Consider the following 26799-nt stretch of genomic DNA (forward strand, 5'->3'; position numbering starts at 1 on the left):
TCCACACGCGATAATTATACACTTTGGTCATCCATGATTCCGCATCTACTGGGTGGCCATGTTTTAACAATGCTCTTCTCAAGATTAACAGAAACATCCTCGATTCGCAAAATATTTATTCTTCCACCAAACAAGCATATTCCCCCACCTCCAAGTTTATCAAAAAATATTTAAGAGTTTTCAGGCTTCCCTCTCATTACTTCAAAATCGACGAATCCTCGAAATCTGACTACTGGGCGCGTGTAACAAATGAAATGAATTAGCTCAGAAAATATCGAAGTTACTCGTCATAATAATTTCAACATGTATATCCGTGTACGTGGAAACAAGCTCGGACGATAAACGATGACTTGTCATAAAATATGTGATTACTTCGTCATCTCGGCTCGGCGTTTTTGCTGCGCATGTAGTACGATATTTTCAAGCGTGAAATCTTATCAGAAAAAATCTCCCAGTTATTGTTCTTGCACAAAGATAAATCCGATAAAAATCACTAATTTACTGTGGCAAATACTGCTCATCCATATGAGACCACGATGTTGAAAAAAATATAAAAATATCACAAATTTTCGAAATCACGATCACTTATTAGTTTGAGATATCAGTCCCAATTTTTTCATCATTTAATCTGTAATCGCGATCTTCTCCGATTCCACTCTAATATCGTCCAATTCTAATTGAGTTTAGAAAACTTTATCATAAATTAATAAAATTGTCACGTGAATCCAGCGTCAGTTAACTCGGCGATGCAGCTGGTTCCAATTTTCAATTCGAAGCTTTTCCATACAGAAATTTTTCGCTTCTCGCCATTGTACATTTTTTCGATGTGCAGTCTCGTGTTCGGTGCGTGTTCCCAATATTTGCCTAAATAGGGTTTCACGCGAATGGGTTTAACGGGGATGGGCGCACCGAAGCGCTCGATGTCTTGCCATTTGGACACGAGATTGTTAGTTATGACAGAAATTTGATGCTCGTTCGCCAAAAATCGCAGCACCCCGGCCATTTGGTTGAGCGATCGATGGCTGTTTGTATTTTTTCCGAGTGTCGATAATATCAGTGAAGGTAGAGAATCGATTATTACGAGTTTCGTTGATTTTTCGTTTGCCCATTTTTCCTCGGACTTTGCCATATCGTAGAGGACTCCGAACAACTCATTTACATTTTTCACTTGAATCACTTTTATTTGGTTCATGACTCGCGCAGTTTCCTGTTTATATAGAGAAAAAAGAAAGATTTTTCATCGATAAATCTGAACAAGGCGAAATTTACGAACTTGGCAATAAAATATTGATTTTTCCAGTGTTTTGGAATCGTTTATTTAATCGAGTTCTAATACCCGATTTTTTCATCATATTATTTTCACGCTTTGAATTCCAACTGTGCTTACCTCATCACCAATTTTTTTGGCTTCCAGCATCATTTGGATTCTACTTCCTGAAAAGTCCTTTTTCGTATCTATGTAACGAACCATACCGTCAGTTTCGAGGATCACATTTATTGCGATACTGTGACAGAGTTGAGTTTTTCCAGCGGACGATAAACCACAAAGTTCGTACAACTCGCCAGGATACAATCCACCATTTAATAAGTCATCCAAACTGTTAAAAAATCGATAAAAAACAAAAGATCGATTAGATCGATGGATTGTCGCCATGCAAATCCTTGAAATACCTCGCGATTCCAGTTGACACGAAATTATTTTCCAATCGTAATAAATCTTCCCCGTTTTCAATTTTCCCGGCATAATTTTTAATTATATTCCGTTTAATTTGTTGAACGATCTGAAAGAAAAACAAAACTTGGAAGCAAAATTTTTCAATTCATACACACCACTGAGTAAGCCGAGCATTTCAATGAATTACCCGATGTTCGATTTTAACGACTTGCTCCAACTTGTTGTCGTCCTGCTCCAAAAATTCAATCACCGTATTGACGTTTATTATTTTTAATCTTCGGAGCGCTTCGTCGTTCAAAGCGTCATGAATTTGTTTGTGTAATCGAGCCATTCTTCCTCCACATATTTTACGTACATCTGTGCGAACACGTGATCGCCCGTGTTCTCGACCGTTTCTTTTCCCGCCAAAAAAATAAATTCACTCTCGTTAACAAATATCAGTATGCTGTGTTATAAATAAATAAAATTTTTCATAATCCTCGAGTAAATAATTTCGTTGATTTTTGTTGAAAGTAACGATGTTTACAAAAAATCACGTATCGTATTGTTATCAGCCGAAGAAAAGAATACTACGTGGTTCAATGTTTGTATGTACACACCCGGTGTGTGTGTGTGTGTGTGTGTGTTATTTGATAGGATGTACTAAGTACACACGTTTTAAAAGAAGCATATCTCTGTCTCCGGGAGTAACGAAATGACCACTGCGTCATTCACACGTTCGCTCTTCCTTGGATCATCGAGCCACCGAGTTTTATATCTTCGCCACGTCTTCCCGAAATTTTGTGAAATTATATCGTCGAAACGAAAAAGTATTTAAAGAGAAAAAACATTCGTTCTGCTTTTAATTCTCAATATTAAAATTTAAAAATTTTCCCTTTAATACTTCGCGTTTATTTCGAATTATCGGGATAAACATGGCCGATACGGTCTCACGCAATGAAACAAGCAGCTCGCGGTACGAGAAAGAACCGCGTTATTTCGTCAAATCACATTCACTCGTCAAAATATTACGCGGCACTGTTCGTTGAATCTGCTTCTGAATTCGTAACTCTAAATTTCTCGCTTTTTTTCGAGAGTATCCACAAAGATCTCACGGGGTTCCTTTGTTTTTTCCTTTTTGGGAGTTTGTGGTTATGTTTGCACGCTTGATTTTTTGTAAAAACGCGTGGAAACGAGCAACCGGACGTCGACTTGGCTACGAAGAAATCCCGATTTTTCTGGTAAGTCCTAATATTAAAAACTATTTTTTGTTTTCATTATAAGATTTTCAACATTCTATAATTGCAAACTTGTTGTAAATATTTTTATGTGTTCCATTATATTTTTATCTCAACTTTGTATATCGCACACGTAGTTTTTGAGGTTAGACTCCGCATCGCTGAACCACGTGTACTTAGAGTCTGTTTTTCAAGCAATATTTGACGAGTTTCGAAAAAATGCTTTAACATATTTAGTTTAAATCTTCGACTAATTCATCACAATCATTTTCATAAAAATACAAAGGACGATTCATTTATCATATTTTCTCAAATATCAGATTCGATAATCCATTTTTGAAAGACGATATGAATCATTCAATTTGATCAAAAGTTTTCCATTTCCGGTTTTCGATACGATCGAACGGAAAATTAAATAATTCGATTATCCAAATTTTAAAGTTACATTATATATGATTTTCCTGAAATTATCGATGATTTCTGCGAATTCAAACGTATATCTCTCGTATCTGCCAATAATTTTACATTATTTCTTCAATGATTTAATGATTTCCCTCAGCGTAAAAAATAAAAAGTAGAAAAATTGAAAAATAATAACGCGTAATTAAAGATTCCCATAATAATTCGTTACATAGTGCAGTAGACAACTAATTTTGAATGAATAGTTCGATCGAAACAATTTATTTACGGGATATTGTTGGCCGTTCAATATCGAATGGCGAATTTTGACGAAAAAAGTTGATGAGAAAATTGTCTGTTTTTAAATAAAAAAAAATCTTGAATTTCGACCAACAGTCGATAAGTAAAAGTATAAGAGGTGGATTTGACGAACGTAGTACCGGAAATGCGCTCCTCGGGTATCTTTTAGCACGAGTCCTCCAATGAAAATGTAGGCATAGTGCCACGTTGCCAAAGCTCGCGGGTTCACGGGCAACCAATGGAAGCCTCAAAAGCCCGGGCAGTTGCGGAAAGAGAAAGAGGCGATGGGTACGCGCGCGAGCGGTGTTAAAGAAGGGGAGGGAAGGGAAAATAAGAGGAAATTCTCTCTCCGGGGCTCGTTTGAGGAATTTCGTGGGCTGCGAACGGTCGCCATGTTTTAGACGAGTGTATGTGCTGCGGCGGTGAGTGCGTCCTTGAGGAAAGAGCCCTATCTCGCGTAGACCGTGTCTCTACCTCGAAACACACAGAACGAACGAAAAAAAAGAAACAATGTATCATAAAAAATTAGATATATCACATAATCGTAATATTACGTGAGATACCTAATTAACGATATAATTGCGTTGAATACGACTGTCAAGTTGATCATAGTGGATGGTGGCTCTACGACGCGAAAATTTGTGATTACATTATGGTGAGTACGGGCTAGTATCGGGAGAACGCCAATATGGCGGCTGCGAAGTTTCCTTTGTATCGCGAGTGCTCGCGGTCGTGCCTCACCTCGATATCCGAGCTGAATGTTCAAAATGTTTATTACTTCTTTATTATTTAAGTTTAACGCGCTTCATTCGGGAATAATAATCAACGACTTTTTCGCGAACAATAAAGTGAGACGATCAACATTTGTGTACGATTCTTACTTTTCGATTTTTTTTTTTTTTTTTTTTTACCTAATCCCTTGAACCCAGTGAGTTCGAGGGAACAGAAAAGCGAAAATATTTTAGCGTTCGAGGCGCGCCGGGGGTACTCCACGGACGCCCTTCGAGACTCTTCGAATTCTCCGAGACGCGCGTAGCCTCACCCCGCTTTTTTATACCGCTCTTATTTTTTTTCGCTCTTTTTCTCTTCCGATTTCTCGCTAAAATTTCGGCTCCATGACATTGCCTTTTACACTCATTTGTTTCCACAGCCATCAACTTCACTCTTCATTTATTTTTTCTTGTTTTAGTGCCTTTTTCCACAGTTTTATTCCAATTTTACCCCCCTCTTCAAATTTCGAGTTTCGTTTTAGCCCCGCTTTTTTTCTCCGAATTGCATACTGTATATATTTATTTCATTTGTTTATGTGCAGTTCAAATTACATTGGTATTTTAATAGAATTGGGAAAAAAGTTATTTTCACTTTTAAAATTATCCATATTTGCAGTCGCATATATTTATATCTGTAATGTGTGTAAATCCATATTCAAACAAGTTAATTATTTGGAGCTTGAAAGTATTTATTCATTATTAATAGAGAGTTTCTCCGACCATTAGAATTTTCATTGGATAATAAATTGTTTATTGTTTTCTAAACATTGTTTATTTCAGTACTATTTCAAATCATGTTTGTAACTATTTTCTTGTTTTCTCATAAAATTTTAATAAGTTGGCATTAATTTCATGCAAAATTTATTTTTATCTCAGAGTCATTTCAAATTTTCATTTATTCCATTTTTTTCCAGTGTCATGTGTAATGAGTGATAAACAGGGTGCACCAAATTTGCCGCCCCTCGCGGGGGGTGGAAATAACAATGGAACAAGCAACCCAAGTACGACCCAGCAAACGGTTAGTTTGCAACAAGTACTTGCAACTGCTCAGGGTCTCAATGTTCTTACCACCGGAGGTGGACAACAGTTCGTCATCACGTCACAAGTTCCTGGCCTCACACAGGTAACCGATGATTTTGAAACATAATACATTTCTCTCGATTGACTCATCTCTTTCAGCCAAGTTGATCCTCCATTTATGGATTTTACACATGAATTATACCCAAGAACTTGTCACTCTCCGTTTCATTGACTTCAGATGTTCGTTGCTATTGTATTCGTGATTTACAGTTAAACAGTTGAATTTCTCAGCTTTTACGACACTTTGAATGAATACTCCTCCAGTTCCCGAAACTTTTAGAAGTATCTCAGTTCTCTCACTTATTTAACGCCTTTCATGCTTTTTTTTTTTTTTTTTCCAAAAGGTGTTGTCGGCTGGAGGAACAGCAAACGCGACGGGTCTTCAGCAAGTCGGATTTCCTCGGATCGTCAATATCGGTGGAGGATCGCAACGGGTTATTGGTGTGGCATCGGCGAGTGGTTCGCCATTGTCATCGCCGAATCGTCAGACAAAAGTGGTACTCGCAACATCCCCGAAGCTCGTGAGAACGTCGTTAGGAAATGTGTTCGTGACGCCAACGTCACAATCGTCGATCAATAGTATAGTTGGTCAGGCGGGTTCCACGTCGCCATCGCCAGCACGAAAAAAATTGCGTCTCACAGAAACAACGGAGAAAATAACGGCCTCGGATGATTCGGCACTCGTTGGAAATGCGACAACGGTTGGTAGCGCGACGACGACGACAACTACAACGACGACAACCACGTCGACGAGTTATCGTCGTCGAATAATGGAACACAAAATGAAAAGGATGCGAGCGATTCGTGAAAAATACGCGGAAAATGCGTCCGAACTGTTTTTTCTACACGCCGGTGGAAACATGATGGATTTTCACAATTGGAAAAGGCGGCCACCGACTCCTCAGTATCTTCTCTTTCTACGACAACACAGACTCGATCCTGAGGACGACGACGAGGACTTGACCGTTCCTCTCGCTCCCGTTAATAATCCCGTCAACGAGATTGTTCTCGCGAGCTGCGGCGCTCCCACGACGATCGTCGTTCCTGGCAATCCTTCCCACAATACCAATCCTAATTTTAATAATCCCACCACCCCGATCACCCAAAGTAACGAGATCAAAATCACCAGTATCGGTGCCACTCCTGTTGCTGTTTCTACCACGTTGCCTGCTGCGGTTGCTCAACTTAGCCAACAAGGTAACATTCTTGTTCCATTGCTTTTTTATCTGCACTACATCTGCATATTTTATTTCTTGAGTTTTCAAAGCGCCGCTTTTCCAGGTAGTCATTTGAAAGTGTTCTATCCAATCAGTCTCCGCGGAAAATATTATTTCGATGATAACTTTGATCATTCAAAATTCCATTAAAAAATAACTCAATTATTCGTTCAAACCGAACAGCTCGTTAAACCTTTTCCTCTTAAAAGTGAGCTTGTATGATGTACTCTCTCCATTCTTCGAAATCTTTGGTAAAGGCGAGTTCTGTAAAAACGGCTTAATTCCGGATAGACGATTTTTTTTGTTCTTTTTTTTTTCATTCATCGTACTTCTTGTTACCTTTACGATATTCTGAATTGGTCGTTTGCGAAAATAGGACAAATACCAGGTAGACCTCAGGGTGGTCGTCACGGAATGGTTTTTGCCATTCGGGCGACGATTCAAACACCGTCACAAGTAATCGTCACCACCACCACAACCACCACCACCACCACCACCACAGCTCACTCCTCACCCAATTCTACCATAGCACCCACGATCATTATAGGTGATTACCGTAGGACTGGTAGTCATTTGGTGTCTAATATTTCGTCTTTTTTTTCGTGCAGAAATTAATGTATTTCACGCACAATTATATTTTGTAACTGGGCCTCGTATTTAATTGCAATTCCACATGAAGCACATGGACAAAGTTGGAGAGCCAAACACTTTGTTTTGTTACTTGGGCGTTTGTTCGCAAATGCATGTAAAAAAAATTATTGGCTCTTTCAGTGAAGTATAGTATTCTCGGTGTTCGTGCGACTTTGAGATGAATGTTACGTCACGGATTTGAATTATCAAATCGGGGGACCCATGGGATTGATTTTCCGCTGTTCGAGTTTTTCAAGCTCGAATAGTCCTGAATCTCGTGGGCACATTAATATCGAGCATGTGTAAGACCTTGAAGAGAACTCCGCCTTCGAGGTCTAAGGGAAATTCTCGAGACAAGATAAAATATTAAGAACCAATGGTCGAGGAATAATCTTTTGTGCTCGAGGAGCATGAATTTATGTGCGTAGATATCGGTCTATGGAATGTCGCTGTTTTTCTTTGGATTTGTGACACAATGGGGGACTAAATTTAACAAAATTCTTATCGTTTTAATTCCAGGCGGAACGCCGATTATTCCTGAGGCTCCAAGACCTCAGCCAACGGAAACACCGATCGCGGTGACGACCAGCTCGACTTCTGCAGTGACTTTTGCGACGACTGCTGCGAATACAACGATCGCGTGTCCAAATGTCGAACAATTTACAGTTGAGACACCAACTTCGGTGACCGAGATGAAAAATGAAACAACACCTTCGACAACAGTTGTAACGACAACTACAAATGTTGCGACCACCACCGCAAGCACACCTTCCCCTCAGCCAGTCGTAAAACTCGTTAAATTGCCTTCAGCCAGCTCGAACAATCTTCCCATTTCTGAGAGTCAGAACAATCAAGAACAAATAGTCGAAAAAGCGAAACAAGAAGCTTACGTTATGCAGAGAATAGCGGAACTACAGAGGGATGGTCTCTGGTCCGAAAGACGTTTGCCCAAAGTCCAAGAACCAGCGAGAACCAAAGCTCATTGGGATTATTTACTCGAGGAAATGGTTTGGCTCGCCGCCGATTTTGCCCAAGAACGAAAATGGAAAAAAGCCGCTGCGAAAAAATGCGCGAGGATGGTCCAAAAACATTTTCAAGAAAAAGCTATTCAGGCACAAAAAGCGGAAAAATCGCACGAGCTTAGGCTTAAAAAAATTGCTGGTTTCATGGCGAAAGAAATCAAAACTTTTTGGACCAACGTTGAGAAGGTGAGTCGTCGTTTGTCAAAAAATTTACTTTTTTTTATTTTATTTTGCATCGTTAAAATGCCAGAAAAATCTATTTGAAAAATGTTACTTTTATTAGAGTTATTCGTTTTGTATTCTTGCTGATTGCTGACATTTTACGAATACCCCACATACTTAAGCCGGCAATTTTGATATTCAATTATCGATGATTGTGTGCTCATTGTGGGAACATGAAAATTCCAAACGAGTCTTTTCGGACTTCGCTCAACAATTCAAACGAACGTAGTCTAAGATTAGCTCGGAAACATTTTTTCACTAACGAATTGAGGTAGAATTTCTTATTTAAGGTGAATAATTTTCCAGAATGTGAGGATAAGTCAGTAAATAATAAAACGTATTTCCTATCAACAGCTCGTCGAGTTTAAGCAACAAACGAGGCTGGAAGAGAAACGAAAGAAAGCTCTTGATCAACATCTTAATTTCATTGTTGGACAAACGGAAAAGTATTCAACTTGGTTGACCGAAGGACTCAACAAAACCGAGGGCAATCCAAGCATGCCTGTTTCTATCAACAGCTCGAGAATTTCTTCCCCTGTACCAACTAGTAAACAACATTCGGATGGTAATTACTTTTGTTTTGGGTTTTTTTTTTTATGTGACATATTTTTAAGCAATTGTAAACAAAAAAATTCTGAAACTTCAATGATGATACTATACCGTTTCTGAAGGGGCGAGAACCATTCAACTCAAACCTATTTTCTGCTGTTACCGAGGCATTTGTCTGAGAGTATTTAAAAAAAAAAAATTACTCGATATTGTAGCACTGGCTGTATTGTAAAAAAGCTTTTTGCAAATCTTCATTTCAGATGAGTTCGAGCCGAATCAGAGTTCCGAGGATGATGAAGAGACGATAGCGAAAGCCGAGGAAGAAATGCAATCAGTGACGAATCACAAAGAAGAGGTTGAACTTTTGAAAAAAGAATCGGAAATACCTCTCGAGGATCTTATCAAAGAATTGCCACCGAACTATCTTGAGGAACGGGACAAAAGTTTGTCACCTTCTCCGAAAGAAAGTGCAGAGGAAGGTAATGATTCCGTAGTCGATGGCGATGCGGAATTCACCGTTGCATCTGATGAATCTTCCGATGATGAGAATACTATCATGGAGCAGGAGAAATTGGAAGGAAATACTAATCATCAGAAAGAACTTGACGATCTTAAGGTAAAAAAACATTCTGGGTATATCCAACGAATTGATCTTTCTTCATCGAAATCCCGTAACGGACACTTTATTCAACATTTCCTTCCATCCAAAGTGATTTGCCCAACAAATAGCAAATTTCTATTTCAGGAAGGTAAATTGAAGCAACATCTTTCCCATGCAACGATTCTCCCCGTACGATTTGTTGCGCAAAAGTGTTCGACATTGCTTCACATTTCAATATTACGAGATTTTTTTGCACACAAATTTTCGAAAAAAAAAATGAATTTCGATTGAAACTTCGATGAAAATCTTGAAGATTTCAGCTTTTTTTTAGTATTTTCGCGGATGTTAATTTTTGTTTGTTAAAAATTGTTTGTCACAGGCCGAGAACGAAATGTCTATCGATGAACTGATGGCCAAGTACGGGAATATGGCGGATACATCTATGGACGTCGACGTTGAGTCTGATCATGGTAAGAATTTTTTTATTCTCTACGTGGATGACAAAATAAATAAAGCAGAATTGACGATAAAGATCTCAATGATGACACTATACCGTTTCTGAAGGTGCGAGAACCATTCAACTCAACCCTGTTTTATGCTGTTACCGAGGCATTTGTCTGAGAATAAATTAACAAAAATACTTTTAAAAGATATGAAAACCAATTCAACATTAGCTAAAAGGAAATTATCGTTATTTGTTAAAGCAGAATCTGCTGGTGATTCGGACAAAGATGAAATGGACCAACAAGACGAGAAATCCGAAAGCGAGAGCGAAAGTGAAGATGAAACGAAAGAAGATGAAGAAGATTCACAAACTCAGAGTGACGGTGAAACCGACGTTGGTTTGAAATCTCTGCTGGAGGATTTGTCTAGCGATAATAAACCGGACGATAAAAATAAATCTGGCGACGGTGAGCAGTGCGAAAATCACAACGAAATGGATGACGTTGCTGCACTCGCAGAGAGTATACAGCCCAAGGGAAATACGCTTCTCACAACGAGTGTAAGTTTCTTCGTTAATTTCTATTGTCTGACAAAGCTCGCTGGTGGGACTTTTTATTCGAAATCAATCGAGTGCAATTGAGTTGTTCAACCCTTCCATCCAAAGTGCTTTGCTTCATAGCATCTCACTATTTCAGGGAGGTAGAATAAAGAACGTGGCATCTTTCCCATGCAATAAATATCCATTTTTTTGGATTCGTTGCGCAAAAGTGTCACACAGTTTTTCTAAACAAAATTGTAGAATTAATTTTGTGAGAGTTGAATTTGCTTATTGAAAATGACATTAAAAATATATATTAAAACAGAGCAGTTTAGATATTTAATTATTTTTTTTCACCATGTCTGCAGGTCGTCACGAAAATACCATTTTTGCTGAAACATTCATTGCGCGAATATCAGCATATTGGTTTGGACTGGCTCGTAACAATGTACGAGAGAAAATTAAACGGTATTCTCGCGGACGAGATGGGCTTGGGAAAAACCATACAAACGATTGCACTACTGGCTCATCTTGCTTGTGAAAAAGGCAATTGGGGACCGCATCTCATAATTGTACCAACGTCAGTTATGCTCAATTGGGAAATGGAATGTAAGAAATGGTGTCCTGGCTTCAAGATCCTTACGTATTATGGGACGCAAAAAGAGAGAAAACAAAAGCGTACCGGTTGGACGAAACCAAATGCGTTTCACATATGCATTACTTCGTATAAGCTCGTTATACAAGATCATCAAAGTTTTCGAAGAAAAAAATGGAAATATCTCATTCTCGATGAGGCGCAAAATATCAAGAATTTCAAATCTCAGCGATGGCAATTGTTACTCAATTTTCAAACTCAAAGGTTTGTGAAAATTATTTCTCCAAATAAGACGTTTCATCTCTTTCACTTCATTGTATTTCTTCTAACGAACCTTTTCCTTTTTTAATTTGCAGGAGACTTTTATTGACTGGCACACCGTTGCAAAACAACCTCATGGAACTTTGGTCCCTGATGCATTTCTTAATGCCAAACGTTTTTCAATCACATCGAGAGTTCAAAGAGTGGTTCAGTAATCCGGTAACCGGGATGATCGAAGGAAATAGCGAGTACAACGAAAACATTATTCGACGTCTTCACAAGGTCTGTACGTACTGCTTTTCTACATGTATAGTTGGTATCGTTGAAAAAAGGACGAGAATCAAACATTGAATCAAGTTGAAGAATAAAAAATGTAAAGTTCGTTATAACAAAGGCAATTCGAATGTTCGGAAAGAAATCAATTCGCCGTCGACCAATCGAGTCTCAAATTTTTTTGTAATCGTTTCGGTCAAATCTAAATGAACGGCGATATAAAAATAAACATCTCCATTAAAACTCGTATGGCTAAAGTGGAAATATTCTGTCATGCGTATCCTGTCTGGAGATACACCTGTACTTGAACATAATAATTCTTTCGTACGTTGATATTTAATCAGGCAAATTGTAATTCATCTAATTTTGAATAACACGGTGTTTTTTCCTCTGCTCGATCGTTTTCAGGTTCTTCGGCCATTTTTGCTACGGAGGTTAAAAACCGAGGTGGAAAAACAATTGCCAAAGAAGTACGAGCACGTGGTCATGTGCCGATTATCCAAAAGGCAGCGATATTTGTACGATGATTTCATGTCGAGAGCCAAGTAAGTATTTTTTTAATTCGAACAGAATTTTTCGTTTTATTTGAAACTATTCGATTTTCTAATTGACGTTTGAAAATGTGGAAAGTGAAAATAAATATTCCGAAATTTGCTTCTGGACTTCAGAAAATTTGGTCATCAAGAGTAGCAATCGTAAAGATTATTTGTCAAACATTCAGAGTTCCATTGCATCATCGATCAGTGATTGTAATTCGTAGACAATTGCTTTTGCAGTGATGCTAAATTGAAATTTAGCACTCGGGCCAGCTTGTGCAAAATCTTACCATTTATGGACATTCTAGAACCGAGAGTACAGAGGAAAACATTTCCTACAAATTATTCGAACAATAAATGAACATTCTCTTTGTTGTCTCACTTCTTCTAACGATACGCAACTTATTTCTGTCGTCTCTAACAGAACGAAGGAAACGCTAGCAAGCGGAAATCTTTTGAGTGTTATAAACGTGCTTATGCAATTGCGAAAAGTATGCAATCATCCAAATCTGTTTGAAGTACGACCAACGGTTTCGCCATTTCAAATGGATGCGATTGAGTTCGTGACTGCTTCATTGGCGTGGAGCGCCCTCGATTACAATCCTTTCAAGGTAATTATAGAAATTTAAGGAGGCGAGGTAGAAGATTGTGTGCCGAAAAGCAAAGAATTACAGAGAACTAACTGATTTTTTATTTTTCAGTCTGTCGACCTCGCAGCGGTGAATCTCCTTTTGATAAATCTAGAGTTCACGACGACGGCTTTTGTCGCTCATCGTGTAAAGCGACTTAAAACACCGCGCAAACTTATCGAAGAAATCGATAGTTTGCCGGAACCGCCGCCACGATGTCCATCCGGAAAAATAAAAATAAACGTAAGACTCTCGAATCAAACTAAGGCACCGGTAGCTCCACCACCACCGACAACACCAAAAGTTAAGAACTTTACGGGGATCGTTCAAAATCCACGAACCCCCAATTCTCCACTCATTAAAACTATCAACAATCAGGCGAGTCCTGGACAAGGTAAAAACATTCTTTCATGTCCTATTCATTTCAGACCTAAAAACACAAATTCATCGAACTAACATCAACTCTTCGAATTTCAGGTGTCACTCTGAGGGTTGCAGGCGGCCAGCAATTACAGGGGTACTCTGTCCAACTTGTTCAACACCAGGGTAGTGTGAAAGGTAATAGAATATATTTGACAAGACTTTGAAACATCCTAATCTTACAAAGTACATTCAAATTATTTGAGAAAGATTGGAAAACAGTCATTGAAATAAGAAAGAGGCCTTTTGAAATAATTCATAAAGATGCATCATCGATCAGTGATTGTAATTCGTAAACAATCGCTTTTGCACTGATTGCTATAGCGAAAAATTTCTAATCAGAATGAGCACTCGGGCCAGCTTGTGCAAAATCTTACCTTTTATGGACATTCTAAAACCGAGGGTACATTGCAAAAAAATAACTTCAATTTCTGGTCATTTATAAAACTTATGAACTAATGAAAAATAAAAAATTGTTTTTCGATAGCTTTTCCTGTGGCGACTTTGGCCCACAATCCTACGGGAAGCTCGAGTACAACGACCACGAGTCCTGGGAGCTTGAATACCCAAAGAATAACAGTTGGAAATGCGAACATCAGAGATGGTCTTCAGCGACTCACGACTCAAACGGTCACAGTGAAACAGGGTGATTCAGTTCAGAGGATAGCTGTGCCCAGTTTCGCTCAACTCGTCCAAACTTCAACGGGACGACACATCATCCTCACGTCGAATCAACAAAACACCAACACCGGTGAGTTCGGTCAGTTAATTTTTTGGCATTACCTTCAGTCATAAAAAAATATTTATTGAAGCGTATTATAAAATTTAAAACGTTTCGAAATTTTAACACCCTGGCGCGCTCACGATGGCAGTTTCCAAGCGTTTGCAATCGTCTTATTATTCGTCAGGGTAGAATAAAAATCCCTTTAAAAACTCACGTTTCGAAAATTTATCGTCCGATTCGTGAATCCTGTCTGGGGAAACAAATGAAAGTTCTCGTTCGTTTTTGATTCATTTTTTTCCGTTATAAATGCTTACAAATTCGGAATCGATTGCACGAAATCCATTCGACTGAATGAATAAAAGGCGGTATTCCTTTCAGTTTCCTTCCCGGTTATGACATCGAGTGGGCCTCGTCTTACGGTACTCTCAAAATCGTTGATGGGTCTCTCAACGGCTACTAAAGTGGTCGGGAGTGTTGTTACTACGACAACAAATGCTGGAGGAAGATTGGGAATGAGAGTTCCTTCGTTGAACGTTAATACGTCGCCTATTCAAGTAGCCACTGCTTTGCAACAGCAACAGCCGCAACAGCAACAATCATTGCGATGCGGTATCGTTACTAGAAGCGCTCAGAAAGAACCCGTTAAAGTTCAACCGAAAGAAGAACCGAAGTCCGAATTTCACATCGTAAGAATTTCATTAATTTGCTATTGATAAGTTTTAATTGAAGCTTTCCAATGATTCGAAGTTGTGTTACCGTCCATTTCTGTTTTTTTTTTTTTTTTTTTTTTTTTTTTTTTTTTAATGTTTTACTAACGAAATAAACAACATCCGAACAGCCGCAACTGGAGGAAGAAAGACGAAAGAGGCGACAATCAAAGCTGCAAAGTATAGCGGATGTGAACGAAAGAAGATGCGCAGCGTGTCCATTGTACGGGGAGGATTTGTTTACAGCATTGCGGATAGAAAAGCCAGCAACAGTATGTCAATGGCACAACGGTTCGCTTCACTGTAAAAACGCGAAAGAAACGGCGCGTACGAGAAAACAATTTTTTTCGCGTACCGAGGCATTGGCAGCGGCGATTAAATCGACAGAAGAGATAGTGGAAGAACTGAAAGACGTGTTTCAACGTTTCGTCGTTTACGTGCCAGCGGTGCGTGCGCCAACGCCGCGTTTCCATGTTTCACATCCTTCGCCACACAAATTTTGGTCGCAGCAACGCGTTCGTCTGGCACTCGAGACTGAATTCTCACGGAAAATGGAAATAGTTCATCCAGTTGCTAGCGCAATGATGACGCAATTCCCCGATCCACGGTTAATACAATACGATTGCGGAAAATTACAGTCCCTCGACCGTCTTCTGAGAAATCTCAAGGCCGATAATCATCGCGTACTTATATTTACTCAAATGACGAGAATGCTCGACGTTCTTGAAGCTTTCCTCAATTTCCACGGTCATATTTATTTACGATTGGACGGAACGACCAAGGTCGATCAACGACAAGTTCTCATGGAACGTTTCAACGGCGACAAACGAATTTTTTGCTTTATACTGTCTACAAGATCCGGTGGTGTTGGCGTCAATCTCACTGGTGCTGATACTGTCATCTTCTACGACAGCGATTGGAATCCAACAATGGATGCACAAGCCCAGGATCGTTGCCACAGGATAGGACAAACGAGAGACGTCCATATTTATAGGCTCGTCAGTGATAGAACCGTCGAAGAAAATATTCTCAAAAAGGCGAATCAGAAAAGATTGCTCGGTGACCTTGCCATTGAAGGAGGCAACTTCACTACTGCTTACTTCAAAAGTGTAAGTTTTTCGATTCCTATTCTGTTACATATTTTTGTTCCTTTGAAAATCAATCAATGAGAAGAATCAAGCTTATTCGATTTTTAATTTACTTTTTCACAGTCAACGATTCAAGATCTCTTTAACGTCGATCAAACGGAGAATGACGCTTCAACGCGAATGGCTGATGTGTTGGATCAGAACCGCGATCGCGACAAAGCTCTGCACCGCGAAGCGACAGTTGCCTCGGCGAGTTCACAACCTACGGAGGAGAAAGTAGCGATCGGGGCATTGGAAAGTGCCCTCGCCGCTGCCGAAGAAGAACTTGATGTCCAAGCTGCGAAAACCGCAAAAGCCGAGGCTGTTGCGGATCTCGCTGAGTTTGACGAAAATATACCTCTGGATGAGACCGAGCGAGACGATCCACAGTTCAGCAAAGCCGAACAGGAGGTCCAAAATTTGGTATCCCAGGTAAATAAAAGCGCTCGGAAAGTTTTGTTCTCTTTTCGAAAAATACTTTGTTTATCCTCATCATGAATTTCGTATAAATCTGAAATGTTAAATCCTCCCAGTTGACACCGGTGGAGCGATACGCAATGAAGTTCGTCGAGGAGGCTGAGGGCAGTTTTTCAGCAGCTCAATTGGCGGCAGCGGAGCGTGAGCTGGAGCAACAGAAAAAGGAATGGGAGTTGGACCGTCTGCGGGCGTTGCGAGAGGAGGAAGAGCGCCGTTTACGTTTGGCAGACGATGACGAGAAGCCGCTGACATTTGGACGCGAGGATGCCCAAAATCAGGTTAACAATACTAGTAATAATAAGCGCGTAGGTGTTAGAAAGCGAGCTTGTCCGGAAGCGAATCGTGGCGGCAGCGGTAGAATGATGGAGAACGCGAGAATAGGTGTTAGCGCGAAACGCCGAGGTTCGTTGCGTGGTTGCAACAACAAACGGCGTACTAGGGTAAGAGAACAATCGATCACTGAGAGCGAAGAGGAGGATGATACGACGACGGATTCCGACGATTCGGAGGAGTCTCAAGACGATGACCTCGTCGAGGACAGTCCCGACGAGGAATCGTCGCACACCGAGAGTCAGAGTCAGGGCGATGAGGAGGAAGAGGAAGAAGAAGCGGAGGACGAGGACGAAGTTGAGAACGATGATAACGATGATGAGGACGAGGAGGGAGACGAAGACGAGGAATTCCGCGATACGAGGAACTCGATAGATCGTGGGGGCACTCGTGGCAACGCTAATTTTCCAAAACGACGTAATCGTCTCAACAAATCTTCCGAGCGAAATAACAGGTGGGACATCAACAGTCCGCGCACAAGATCACGCGGCAACGTCAAAATAAACCTCTGGGCCCTCGACGTGAGCCCCATTCTACCCGGTGCCAAACCTACTTTTCGTAACAATCGTAAATTCGTGGCCAGAGGTAGAAAAAAGTCAGACCGAAGCAAATCCGACGATGGTTTTGTTCTTCCAATGTCACCTCTCAGCCCTAAGAAAAATATTCATTCTCTGAGCTCTAGTACTGTGGAAAAAGCAGCGAAAATCGCCGATGAAAAATCCACCGAGGAGGAAGATGACGATGATCAATCTGCTCAGACTTGGCCTACTAAAAGAAAAAATAGTGCGAATGAAAATTTTGGCGACGAGAGCGCAAATGATAACAATCAAATGACTTCATCGCCCGTCGTAACTGTATCCAAAATGGCCAATGTTGAGATATTGATCGCTGAGAAAATGTCCGAGATGTCGAGCAGTATGGAAATGTCGCAAAGCGACGAAAGCGCGGAGCACGAACGATCTTGTGCCTTCTCTTCTGACTCGAGAAGTAACGAAGAAGAGGATTCTTACGACGTTGCCTCGGCGGTGGGACAGCTCAAAGCAACAACAAACAATTTTCCTCGTGTAGAAATTGCTGTGACTGATTTTTCGATTGGAAATCAAGAAAACGAAAAAGAAACTGTTCCTCTGAGCGAAATCACGAAAACCGGGCGTACGAGATCGAAACCTGGTCTCAAACGTTTGACGCAAACTTTCGACGCGAGCTTCGACGAATCCGGCGTGAACAGTAAATTCGAAAGCGAATCATTGATCGCTGGTACAACGAACAAAAGCGGTATTTTACATGTGACAAGATCGACTCACAAATCTTGCACAACTTTTGGAAAGAGCGTCAACGACGAAGAAACTACTAATTCGGAAATAAATTCCAATCTAAAAATTTCTTCCCCCGAAATGAGTCACGAGGAATCGCAGTTGAACGAAAGTACGGAAAGCGAAGCAGCAGCGATAACGAATTCAAATTCTTCTGTAACAAAAAGATCAACCATTTCATTGACTCGCGCAAGTCGACGATCGAACGCCAAATCTGTGACACCGGATCGCGACAAAGCCTCCGCGGGCTTGGATTGTCCCGTCGAATCGAACGTTGAGGCATCGCAGAAAACACGCAACGTCGCAAAACGTTCACAAAGCAAAATACAACTCGAAGACGTTGCTACCGAAACGTGTCCGGAGAAGGTGGAAAACCCGACGAAAGGAAACGATGAAAATGATTTGAAAAATGAAAACGTTCAATCCGAAATTGAAAACAAAGAAATCATCGTTGATAACGAAACGATGAATAAAAACGTCAAACCGAATTCCGCCGAAGCGGACAAATCAATTTCGTCTCAGGTTGATAAAAAAATAATTCTCAGCTCATTCGTATTTTCAAATCCATCGATAGGGTTATGCGACAAACTGAACGCAGAGCCTCGGGTCCATTTGCGAAGGCCGGACACGCCATTGCCGGGCGTGGTGACGCGTCGTACAAAGCCAACTTCCGGTTCTGAAGCTTCGACATCCGGTTCGTCGAACGAGACGGAAGCAAAGTTGTCTTCCTTGCAAATACGTAAATCATTAGAAGGCCGTAGGAGCACTAGACTGAGCAGTGGATTGTCCTCGGAATCGCAGGATCTCGAGTTGGCAATGCAAAATATTATTAAATGTGAAGCGAAAGTCGTTTTAATCAAGAGACCGGAAATACCGAGCGGAGAGCAATTGAAAATGAAGAAACCGGCTATTTCTTCGTCCTCGGTTGTCAACGCGTCGTCCTTAATGACTTCCCATTTAACGGCGAATTCTCCTAAAATCGTAGTCAAAAAGTTGGACACTCGAGTCACAAGATCTTCGTTGAGTTCGAACCCGGACAACGTCAAAACGAATGTTTCTTCGTCGGTGAATGATCGACCTACCACTCGACGATCCAGGCCTAGCCTCGACAATGGTTTTCTCGTGCCTCAAGCGATTCCTCGGAGAATCAAATCGCCGGGAGGAGGAGCCAGCGAAAATGTGAGCCAGCCGACGATAAGGTTGAACCGTAAATTCACCAACGAGACGGTCCAGCAAGCAACGAGCGTTTCGAGTTTCCCAATGTCCCAAAAACGCCGACCCGACACTCCCTTGCCGTCGATCGATTCGCCGACAAGGGTGACTCGATCGCGCGCTGACGTAAATAGTCAAAATTCTATTGTACCCAAGACTAAAAATTTACGTCGTAATTCTACAAACAACGAATCGATTACGGGATTGAGTCGTTCGATTTCGCCTCCTGGCTGCCTCGTTAAGCAGGGCGATGCGAATGATACGGATTCCAACGGTAATGCGGTTGCCCATGAAAGCAGCATCGGCAAAATAACGACCGATCAGAATTCGAGCGCGAGTCATTTCGAGAATGAAAAGCCTCAGAGAACGGCCAAAGTTGTCGCGATACTCACTCTTGAATCTCGTGGCAATAATCACAGAGGTCCGACCCCGACGAGTCCTGTAAAAAAATCGACCGACGACAACGAAACTAAATGCACAATCATTAGTAGCAGCAGCAACGCTTCTTCAATCGACGTCGATAGCGAATCCGAGAGCGAAACATTCGTCAACGATTCCAATTCGACGCGTAAAATATCTGCAAGAAAGAATATCAAGAGAACGCGAATGTCGATTGGTAAATCGTTGATTAGCGATGATTCCGATGAGCAATTTCTTGACATTGTTGACGAGAGCAAAGACGATGATTCGCCGATTCAACCAACGAGGAAACTCGTCAAATTACACTCGGCAGCGACGTCCATTGACAAATTTAACAGTACGGCCTCTTGATTAAAAACTCCATTGATAATTCATACAACTGCGAAATTTTAGTGAATTAAGGAGACGATGAAAAACACGTAAAACAGATTATTACGCAAGCAAACAGTCGAGCTCACGTGGAAAATTTATCCCTGAAATTCGTAATGAGTGAGAATAGAGATTGAATTTTATTCTATTTTTCTTTCATCTGTGATAAAGCTCCATAAAATTGGTATTCGTTCATTATATGTATGTCGATGAACGTTCATCGTGTTTTGAAAGAAAACTCTAAAATACTTTCCTGTCAGAGGAAATAAATGATTGTGAATTTGAATTACATTTTGATCGGAGTTGTTTTATAGTTGAGTAAGTACCGAGAGAATTCTTTTGGTATACTAAAAATTTGACGTATTGATGAAAGATTCTGCACAACATTTCGAAAACAAAACCTCTTTTGACCACATTGTTTCTGTCTCTCGTTACGAAAACGTTTTTAAATGACGAATAACCAATTATATGGTGAATTTGTAAAGGTGCGTCTTGATTTCTCACTGTCAAGTCGCTCAGTATGGAATTTCCCCATCGCCCGCCTCGATACGAGATTCAATTTTTTTCTTTTCAGTTAATTGAACGAATAATCGAAGCTGGAATATACCCTCGTCCAATCCAATTTTTGTAAATATATCGTGTGGAATGTCGCAGGGTTTACAGCGAGAAATGAAAACAGGGGAAAGTCTTCGTTCGTGTGAATAATCAGTAAAAAAAAAAAAAAAACATAAAAAAAAGAAACAAAAAAGAAATTCTCGAGCAAACTCTTAATCCGTTGAACCGCGACGATTGAGAGTGCTTCTTTTAGTAAGCTTTGTACAGAACGAGTGGAGTAAATAGAATCGTTCCCCGCGACTCTAGATTAGGAAGAGCAAAAAAATAATAGACAATGAACATAAAAAGAGAAGTGAAGCGAAGAGAACATTCGCATGTGTGTAATATAGAGGTGACGTATCGAAATGACAGTGGATTATGTAATTAACCGATGACTGAAGGTTAAATAATTAACAACAACAACAAAAAAAAGAAGAAAGAAACCCCTTGTATACTGGGTCCGTTAATATAATTTATATATTTCGTGATAAACGAGACTCATGACTGTACTATATTAGCTTTAGATTATTGAAAAGACTAACGAAGAAAAATGGAGAAGTAACAAACGAGCAAAAAATATTATGAAGGATTATAAAAAAAAAAAAAAACTATATATTCAGACGCAATGCCGATGGCACGCGAAAACAAAACACCCACACACACACACACACACACACACACACACACACACACACACACACACACACACACACACACACACACACACACACACACACACACACACACACACACACACACACACACACACACACACACACACACACACACACACACAAAATTGTTCGTTGTTAATGTTTGTTGTTGAGTGAAACGAAAATTGTTCTGCTGCGAAGCTCTCGAGCATTTTCGTAAACAATTGAAAGAGATAAATGGCTTCTCTCTTCTTACGAATCACGTCGCAGCCAGCCCCATCCGTAATATTTAAATTCTCGGAAAATCTACACCTCACCTATACTTGTACCGCGTTTAAAAATTAAGTTGCGTGCCTGAATTTTTTGTATGATCGAATGCGTGTGGTGTTCCCTCCCTATTGAAGGAGATTTCGAAGTGAGAGTGTGCGTGGAATATAAAATTGAGAGAGAGAAAGAGAGAGAGACAACAACGGAATATTCCTTGCTATGAATAAAGACGAAAGAAAAACCTCTACACGTGTGTTTTCTTATTTCTTGGTGCGTTTCCAAGTCTGTCCGATCAAAGGTTCAGTTCCGTTTTGGTGTCAAAAAATTACAAATATACAAGAATTTAAAAAGCAATCATTTGAACGAAAAGAAAATTAAGCATTTAATAAAAATAGAGATTAATAGATTAAACAAAGCATATATACGTATATGTGGATATATCTATATATGATTGAAAAAAAAAGTGAGAAAATAATTTGGCTCAGTGTGCTTGTTTATGATTGGATAATATTCACAGATATACGATAGAATGAATTTCTATTCTTCCTGCATGTCAGTTTGGTGTGGCAAGGCCTTCAAAAGACCGCACAGTACTAATTCCATAACATCAAGAGGTTTCAAACAAAATTCATTATGGTTCTTGTAGGATTATTCGGATTGATGAAAGTAAAGAAAATAAATGTTGTTTTTTTTCTTTTTTTTTTCGAAAATTTATAATGGCACCAAAACACTGCCTTTGCCATTCCAAACTTGGAAATTGCCAAGATATAAGCAGGCACATAAATGAGCGTGTTGTCTCAAGCGATATGCTTAGTATTAAAATGAAGAAAAAAAAAATTCACACTAGTCATGAAAGAAATGATTTTGACGTTCCGAATGAGCACGTCTCAAATCTTTTTGTCTTGTAGCGATTACCGGAATTGTTGAATTGAGCCTTTGAATCAATAAGGCAGGTCTCATCCCTTATCTAACATTTTGATTTTTTTTTCTATCTCATCGAAAGCGTTTCTCTTCATCGAGAAATAATAATAATAATAATCGAGGAGTTCAAAAACTTTCTAGATTTTTAGATTTGAAGATTATTATAGAAAATTTTTACTTAATAACTCGTTCGCTTAAATTTTCTCAGCGTCATACGTGGAGTTATCACTCACAGTACATTCTTTTTAAAGCTTTCACTAAATTTTTATAATTATTAAAAAAATGATGAGTCGATTTTTTAATGTCGTTAACATCGATTCAATTTAAATATAACTGTACATCGCAGTAGGTAAGTCCTCTTCAACTAAATTCTGGTGAATTCGCTACATTATTAAAAAAATAGTCATTTACATTCCATTGTTGTAATCTCCATTTAAGCCATATATATAATTTGTCAGAAGAGTATCGATATTTATATTCGTATTCGTACATTCTCGTACTCATCGATGGAAATTTGTTAATTTTGCAGATATGGTTGTCAGAAAGCACCATGGAACAGATGCCGGTAAGAAATCAACGAAAAATATGTTTTCGTTTTCTTATCTCTCTATTTTTTTCATAGTCAAGTGTGCATCAGCATTGAGAATAAATTTTTTTTTATCTATTCCTCCAACAGATGTGGTGTCCACCGACTCCGCCAACTTCCGACAACGACGTTTACGTCGATTACTCATTGGGTTTTCTTTACGACTCGACCCCCATGAGCGAGGCTCAACTGCCACCGATTTACGTTAAAAAGGAACAAAAACGTAGTCGGGTTGAAGTTTCTGATGGAACAAGAGACGGTAAAAACCGAAAAAAATTTACTCAAAATTGTATTATTCCAGTGAAGCATTCTCTTTGTAAAAAGATGCATTCGAATGACGATAATCAAATTCACAATACGCTTGTCCCAGGTCGACGCCCCATAAAAATGAGACACAAGGAAGAATCCGTGTACGCGCCCCGCTCGTTGTTCGATCGTCCATCGCCAGCATTAATTAAAATGCGTCGTGATATAAAGCTCCACAAATATCGTCCCATGGTACGACCCCCAATGTCAATTTCCGGCGTTAAACCGTCGACAATGTTGAGGACTTCGAGCGACCAGGAACACGTATTGGACTGGATGGTTCACGAGGATTGGTCGTTGTTACAAGCGATTCAAGTCTATCAAGGCTTGCCATTGAATCTCGTTATCTTGTCACCCGGTCATACGCCCAACTGGGATCTCGTTGCTGACATCGTCAATAACACCTCGAGAATCTACAGATCCCCTAAGCAGTGTCGTACCCGTTATGAGACCGTTATCGTCCCGAGAGAAGAAGGCAAATTACTTTATGACACGACTCCCAAAAAGCAGAAGAAACAAAAGGGTGTTTATAAATTACCACAAGTTGCTGAGGTAAAACATATCGATTTTTCTATGTTCTGTTACGTTTGCGAAATCTCCCAAACTGTTTTTTCTTCCGACTCTTTGTTTTGTTACGAATCATCAATATAAATCGCAGAGCTAATCTAATGAAAACGTTTGATATTTGCAGCAACAGAGCAAAACGAATCGTCCGATGCGAACATCGCAGTTGTACAATCAGGACAAGAACAATTCGTTCACTCTGATGTGTTGTCAGCGTTTCGACACGATAAAATCTGTATCGAATAAGCGTCCGCAACCGACGAAATCATTGTTGGTAAATCCGTTGTTGAAAAATCCGAAGCACGCGGAAGTATTGGCGGAATCTGGAATCCAGTACGACGGTCCGTTGGCACCGATCGAAGTGGCGACTCGCCGAGCGGAGAGAATCGCCAAGGAAAAGTTGAAAAACGTAGTGACAGTTTTGGCTTCGTCGGCAGCGGCGTCGTCCTCGACGGCAGCGACGGCGGAACAGCAACAGCAACAACAACAGCAACAAATTCACATAGTTCAACAGGCGCAAAACGCTCAGACGCAGCAACAACAAATAGTTGCTACGACGACGCCTCAGTCTCATCAATTGACGCAGATCGTCGCAACGGTCGCAACCCCGACGAACCTGAAGAGTGCAGCAGTTACGAATACGATTGCAACGAGTGCGACGAGCATCGTCACAGCGACGGTGAAAGCTTCGAGAGCGATCGGCGGTACGTTGACGATGCAAGATTCACGATCGACACCGACGGTAGTCGGGGTCGCAAATCTCCAAGCTGCCCAGAGATTAGCAACGGCTAATCTCGTCGCAGGAGCTCAAACGGCGACCGGTGTCGTAACGCAAAAGGGAATCGTTGGCGTAACAATGGCCACTGCATCCGGAAGCAAAACTTTAACCCCCGGCCAATTACAGTATTATCGACATCAGCAAGTTCTCAGACAACACAATATCAAATTGTTGCAACAGGCACAAGCGGGGCAGGGACAAAAAGTGTCAGTGGCCGTTTCAGCCGCTACTGGCACTCAAGTCAGAGCCAATCTAATGAAACAAAGCGTCGCAGTTGGCACCGTAACGCAAGCCGCCGGGGGAACCGTAACTAAGCAAAATCTCGCGCGTGCCGTTACCGAGAGCGAAATGGCAACTTTATTGAAACGTCAAGCAGCCGCCGCCGCTGCTGCTGCAGCTCAGCACCAGTCCCAGACCAAAGTTGGACAGGTCCAAGTCGCCGGACAACAAACCGGACTCACCCCTGCTCAAATATTCGCCCAGGCCGGACTTCAAGTACAACAGGCAAGCACCTCGACCGGTGCCGGTACACCGGTCGCCACACTCGTCAAAACTGCCAACGTCAGCGGGGTTCGAGCCGCTACACCCCAACAGATACGACAATTGGCTCTGCATCCACAAATCTTGACACAGAGAAAAATGGCAGGACAAAAAGTCGCACAATTGGCCCAGGTCAAGGCTGGTGGAGTGCAGACTCAATTGATCGTTCAACAAAAATCTTTGCCGGCTGCGATGACTGTACAACAGATACAACAAGTTATGAAACACGTTCAACCTTCCGGAATTCAACAATTCACACATGTAAGCGGCTATCCCAAATATTTTACTTTTTAACGTTGAAATATTCGTACCAACTATCTTTAGATGTTCCCAATTCTCGACAATTTATATGTGCAGCTTAGTCGTTGCGTTTTTCTCATTTTTTTGAGTATTCTGCATAGGAATGTGAGTTTAATCATTTCTTACGACATCTGATTCAGGTTTCTACGGGACAAGCAGTATCCCAAGCCGGTCAAGTTGTTTTGGCTAAATCAGCGTTACAGACACGAGTAATACCTGTTGCGCAATCAGGATTAAAACAAACAATACAAGTGGTGACGGCTAGCACGGCTCAACTGAGACAGGCGACACCGGCTCAGGGAAAACCGATCGTTACGACGGCAAGAGCGAGCCCGGGACCTAGTCAGGTCAGACTTCAAACCATCGCTCATTCGGTTCATCAACAACAAGCTCAACAGCATCAGCAGCAACAGCAACAACAACAACAACAAAATCAACAAGATAGTCAGCCTAAATAAAATCACCGGATCGTTATTTCGTTCCATCGACCTTAGTCTTTGCAAACGTGATATTCAGTTTTTCTTTAGCCTTCGAATGAAAAATCGGTAAACGAGTTTTTTTTAATTTCTTTTTTTTAATCGTGGGGATGGAAAGATGCGCTTGTTATACATTCCATATGAGCTTCTGTCGGGCTAACGCCTTTGACAAATGCGCGAGTTCTGACGGTTTTTTTTTTTTAACTTTTTGGGAATCAGTCGAAACACTCAGTTTTTTCTTCGATTCACAAATTTTTCTCTAGATTCTGCAACACAAATTGCGTTCTACAACAATCTTGGCGCATTCAGAAAATCTTACGAAATAGAATCATTTTTTCAATTACACTCGCTCGTTATCTTGACCCTGGCACGGGAATGGAGTCTCATTCGAGAGTTTTCAACTCACGCAGAGACAAAATAAAATTTGCTACTGCGATGAAGTAAATAAATAACCGACTCAACGATCGATAGTGACGGTGAGTTGGGTTTAAGCTAATAGGGTTAAACGTACAGCGCTACGTATGTATATTGTGTAATTTATAGCTCATATTCTAAGGCTTCAAGGATTAAGGATCTTTTCCTAGTAAACAAACAAAAAATTCATTATCAATAATTATCATCGTAAAACAAAGTCGAGATGTTTAATATTGTATCGATATGTCGGTGTATATTGTAATGCGTGTACGATAGAAAAGTTAATCGAATAAAATCAATCCTGTACTTCAAGATTCTTGCGTTCTCATCGAATTTAGTCATT

The 26799-nt window shown here is 40.4% G+C and overlaps 2 protein-coding genes and 1 non-coding gene across 11 annotated transcripts; 2 read left to right on the forward strand and 1 right to left on the reverse strand.

The window, feature by feature from the left end:
- Positions 1-99: 99 nt before the first annotated feature.
- Positions 100-3797, reverse strand: Rad51D (Rad51 recombinase D). 4 transcript variants are annotated; one of them, XM_043427034.1, is made up of 5 exons: positions 3732-3797; positions 1863-2070; positions 1672-1781; positions 1388-1598; positions 100-1207 (listed from the first exon to the last, which is right to left on the reverse strand). In XM_043427034.1, the coding sequence occupies exons 2-5, from the start codon at positions 2004-2006 to the stop codon at positions 716-718; spliced, it is 957 nt and encodes a 318-aa protein (XP_043282969.1). In that variant the 5' UTR covers positions 2007-2070; positions 3732-3797; the 3' UTR covers positions 100-715. The 4 variants fall into 4 exon arrangements, with proteins under 4 accessions (XP_043282969.1, XP_043282967.1, XP_043282970.1 ...); XM_043427032.1 differs by lacking the exon at positions 3732-3797 and adding an exon at positions 2330-2471; XM_043427035.1 differs by lacking the exon at positions 3732-3797 and adding an exon at positions 2275-2291.
- Positions 2758-26768, forward strand: dom (domino). Of its 6 annotated transcripts, XM_043427026.1 has the most exons (25): positions 3930-4246; positions 5276-5484; positions 5786-6638; positions 7035-7205; positions 7808-8496; positions 8887-9097; positions 9342-9697; positions 10062-10152; positions 10390-10685; positions 11033-11523; positions 11616-11802; positions 12202-12338; positions 12754-12940; positions 13031-13352; positions 13436-13516; positions 13866-14138; positions 14481-14788; positions 14941-15918; positions 16021-16368; positions 16470-16691; positions 23022-23057; positions 23169-23337; positions 23449-23936; positions 24076-25527; positions 25707-26768. In XM_043427026.1, the coding sequence occupies exons 2-25, from the start codon at positions 5287-5289 to the stop codon at positions 26022-26024; spliced, it is 8862 nt and encodes a 2953-aa protein (XP_043282961.1). In that variant the 5' UTR covers positions 3930-4246; positions 5276-5286; the 3' UTR covers positions 26025-26768. The 6 variants fall into 6 exon arrangements, with proteins under 6 accessions (XP_043282958.1, XP_043282957.1, XP_043282959.1 ...); XM_043427028.1 differs by lacking the exon at positions 7035-7205; XM_043427023.1 differs by lacking the exons at positions 3930-4246; positions 23022-23057; positions 23169-23337; ... (1 more) ...; positions 24076-25527; positions 25707-26768 and adding an exon at positions 2758-2895 and having other exon boundaries at positions 16470-21818.
- Positions 11969-12093, forward strand: LOC122415465 (small nucleolar RNA SNORA26). The gene has a single exon (XR_006261933.1). It is a non-coding gene; the product is annotated as a small nucleolar RNA SNORA26 (small nucleolar RNA).
- Positions 26769-26799: the final 31 nt, after the last annotated feature.

The sequence above is a fragment of the Venturia canescens genome, chromosome 8, assembly GCF_019457755.1.
Source record: "Venturia canescens isolate UGA chromosome 8, ASM1945775v1, whole genome shotgun sequence".
Classification (NCBI taxonomy): domain Eukaryota; kingdom Metazoa; phylum Arthropoda; class Insecta; order Hymenoptera; family Ichneumonidae; genus Venturia; species Venturia canescens.

Excerpts from the sequence above, each read along its gene's own strand:
- Rad51D (XM_043427032.1), bottom strand. The coding sequence starts at position 2,385 with ATGACGCAGTGGTCATTTCGTTACTCCCGGAGACAGAGATATGCTTCT. Across the intron at positions 1,782-1,862 it reads TCGTTAAAATCGAACATCGG|ATCGTTCAACAAATTAAACG; the intron begins GTAATTCATTGA and ends TTTTTCTTTCAG. Across the intron at positions 1,208-1,387 it reads CCAAAAAAATTGGTGATGAG|GAAACTGCGCGAGTCATGAA; the intron begins GTAAGCACAGTT and ends CTATATAAACAG.
- dom (XM_043427023.1), top strand. The coding sequence starts at position 5,287 with ATGAGTGATAAACAGGGTGCACCAAATTTGCCGCCCCTCGCGGGGGGT. Across the intron at positions 11,524-11,615 it reads CTCAATTTTCAAACTCAAAG|GAGACTTTTATTGACTGGCA; the intron begins GTTTGTGAAAAT and ends TTTAATTTGCAG. Across the intron at positions 14,789-14,940 it reads CGAAGTCCGAATTTCACATC|CCGCAACTGGAGGAAGAAAG; the intron begins GTAAGAATTTCA and ends ACATCCGAACAG.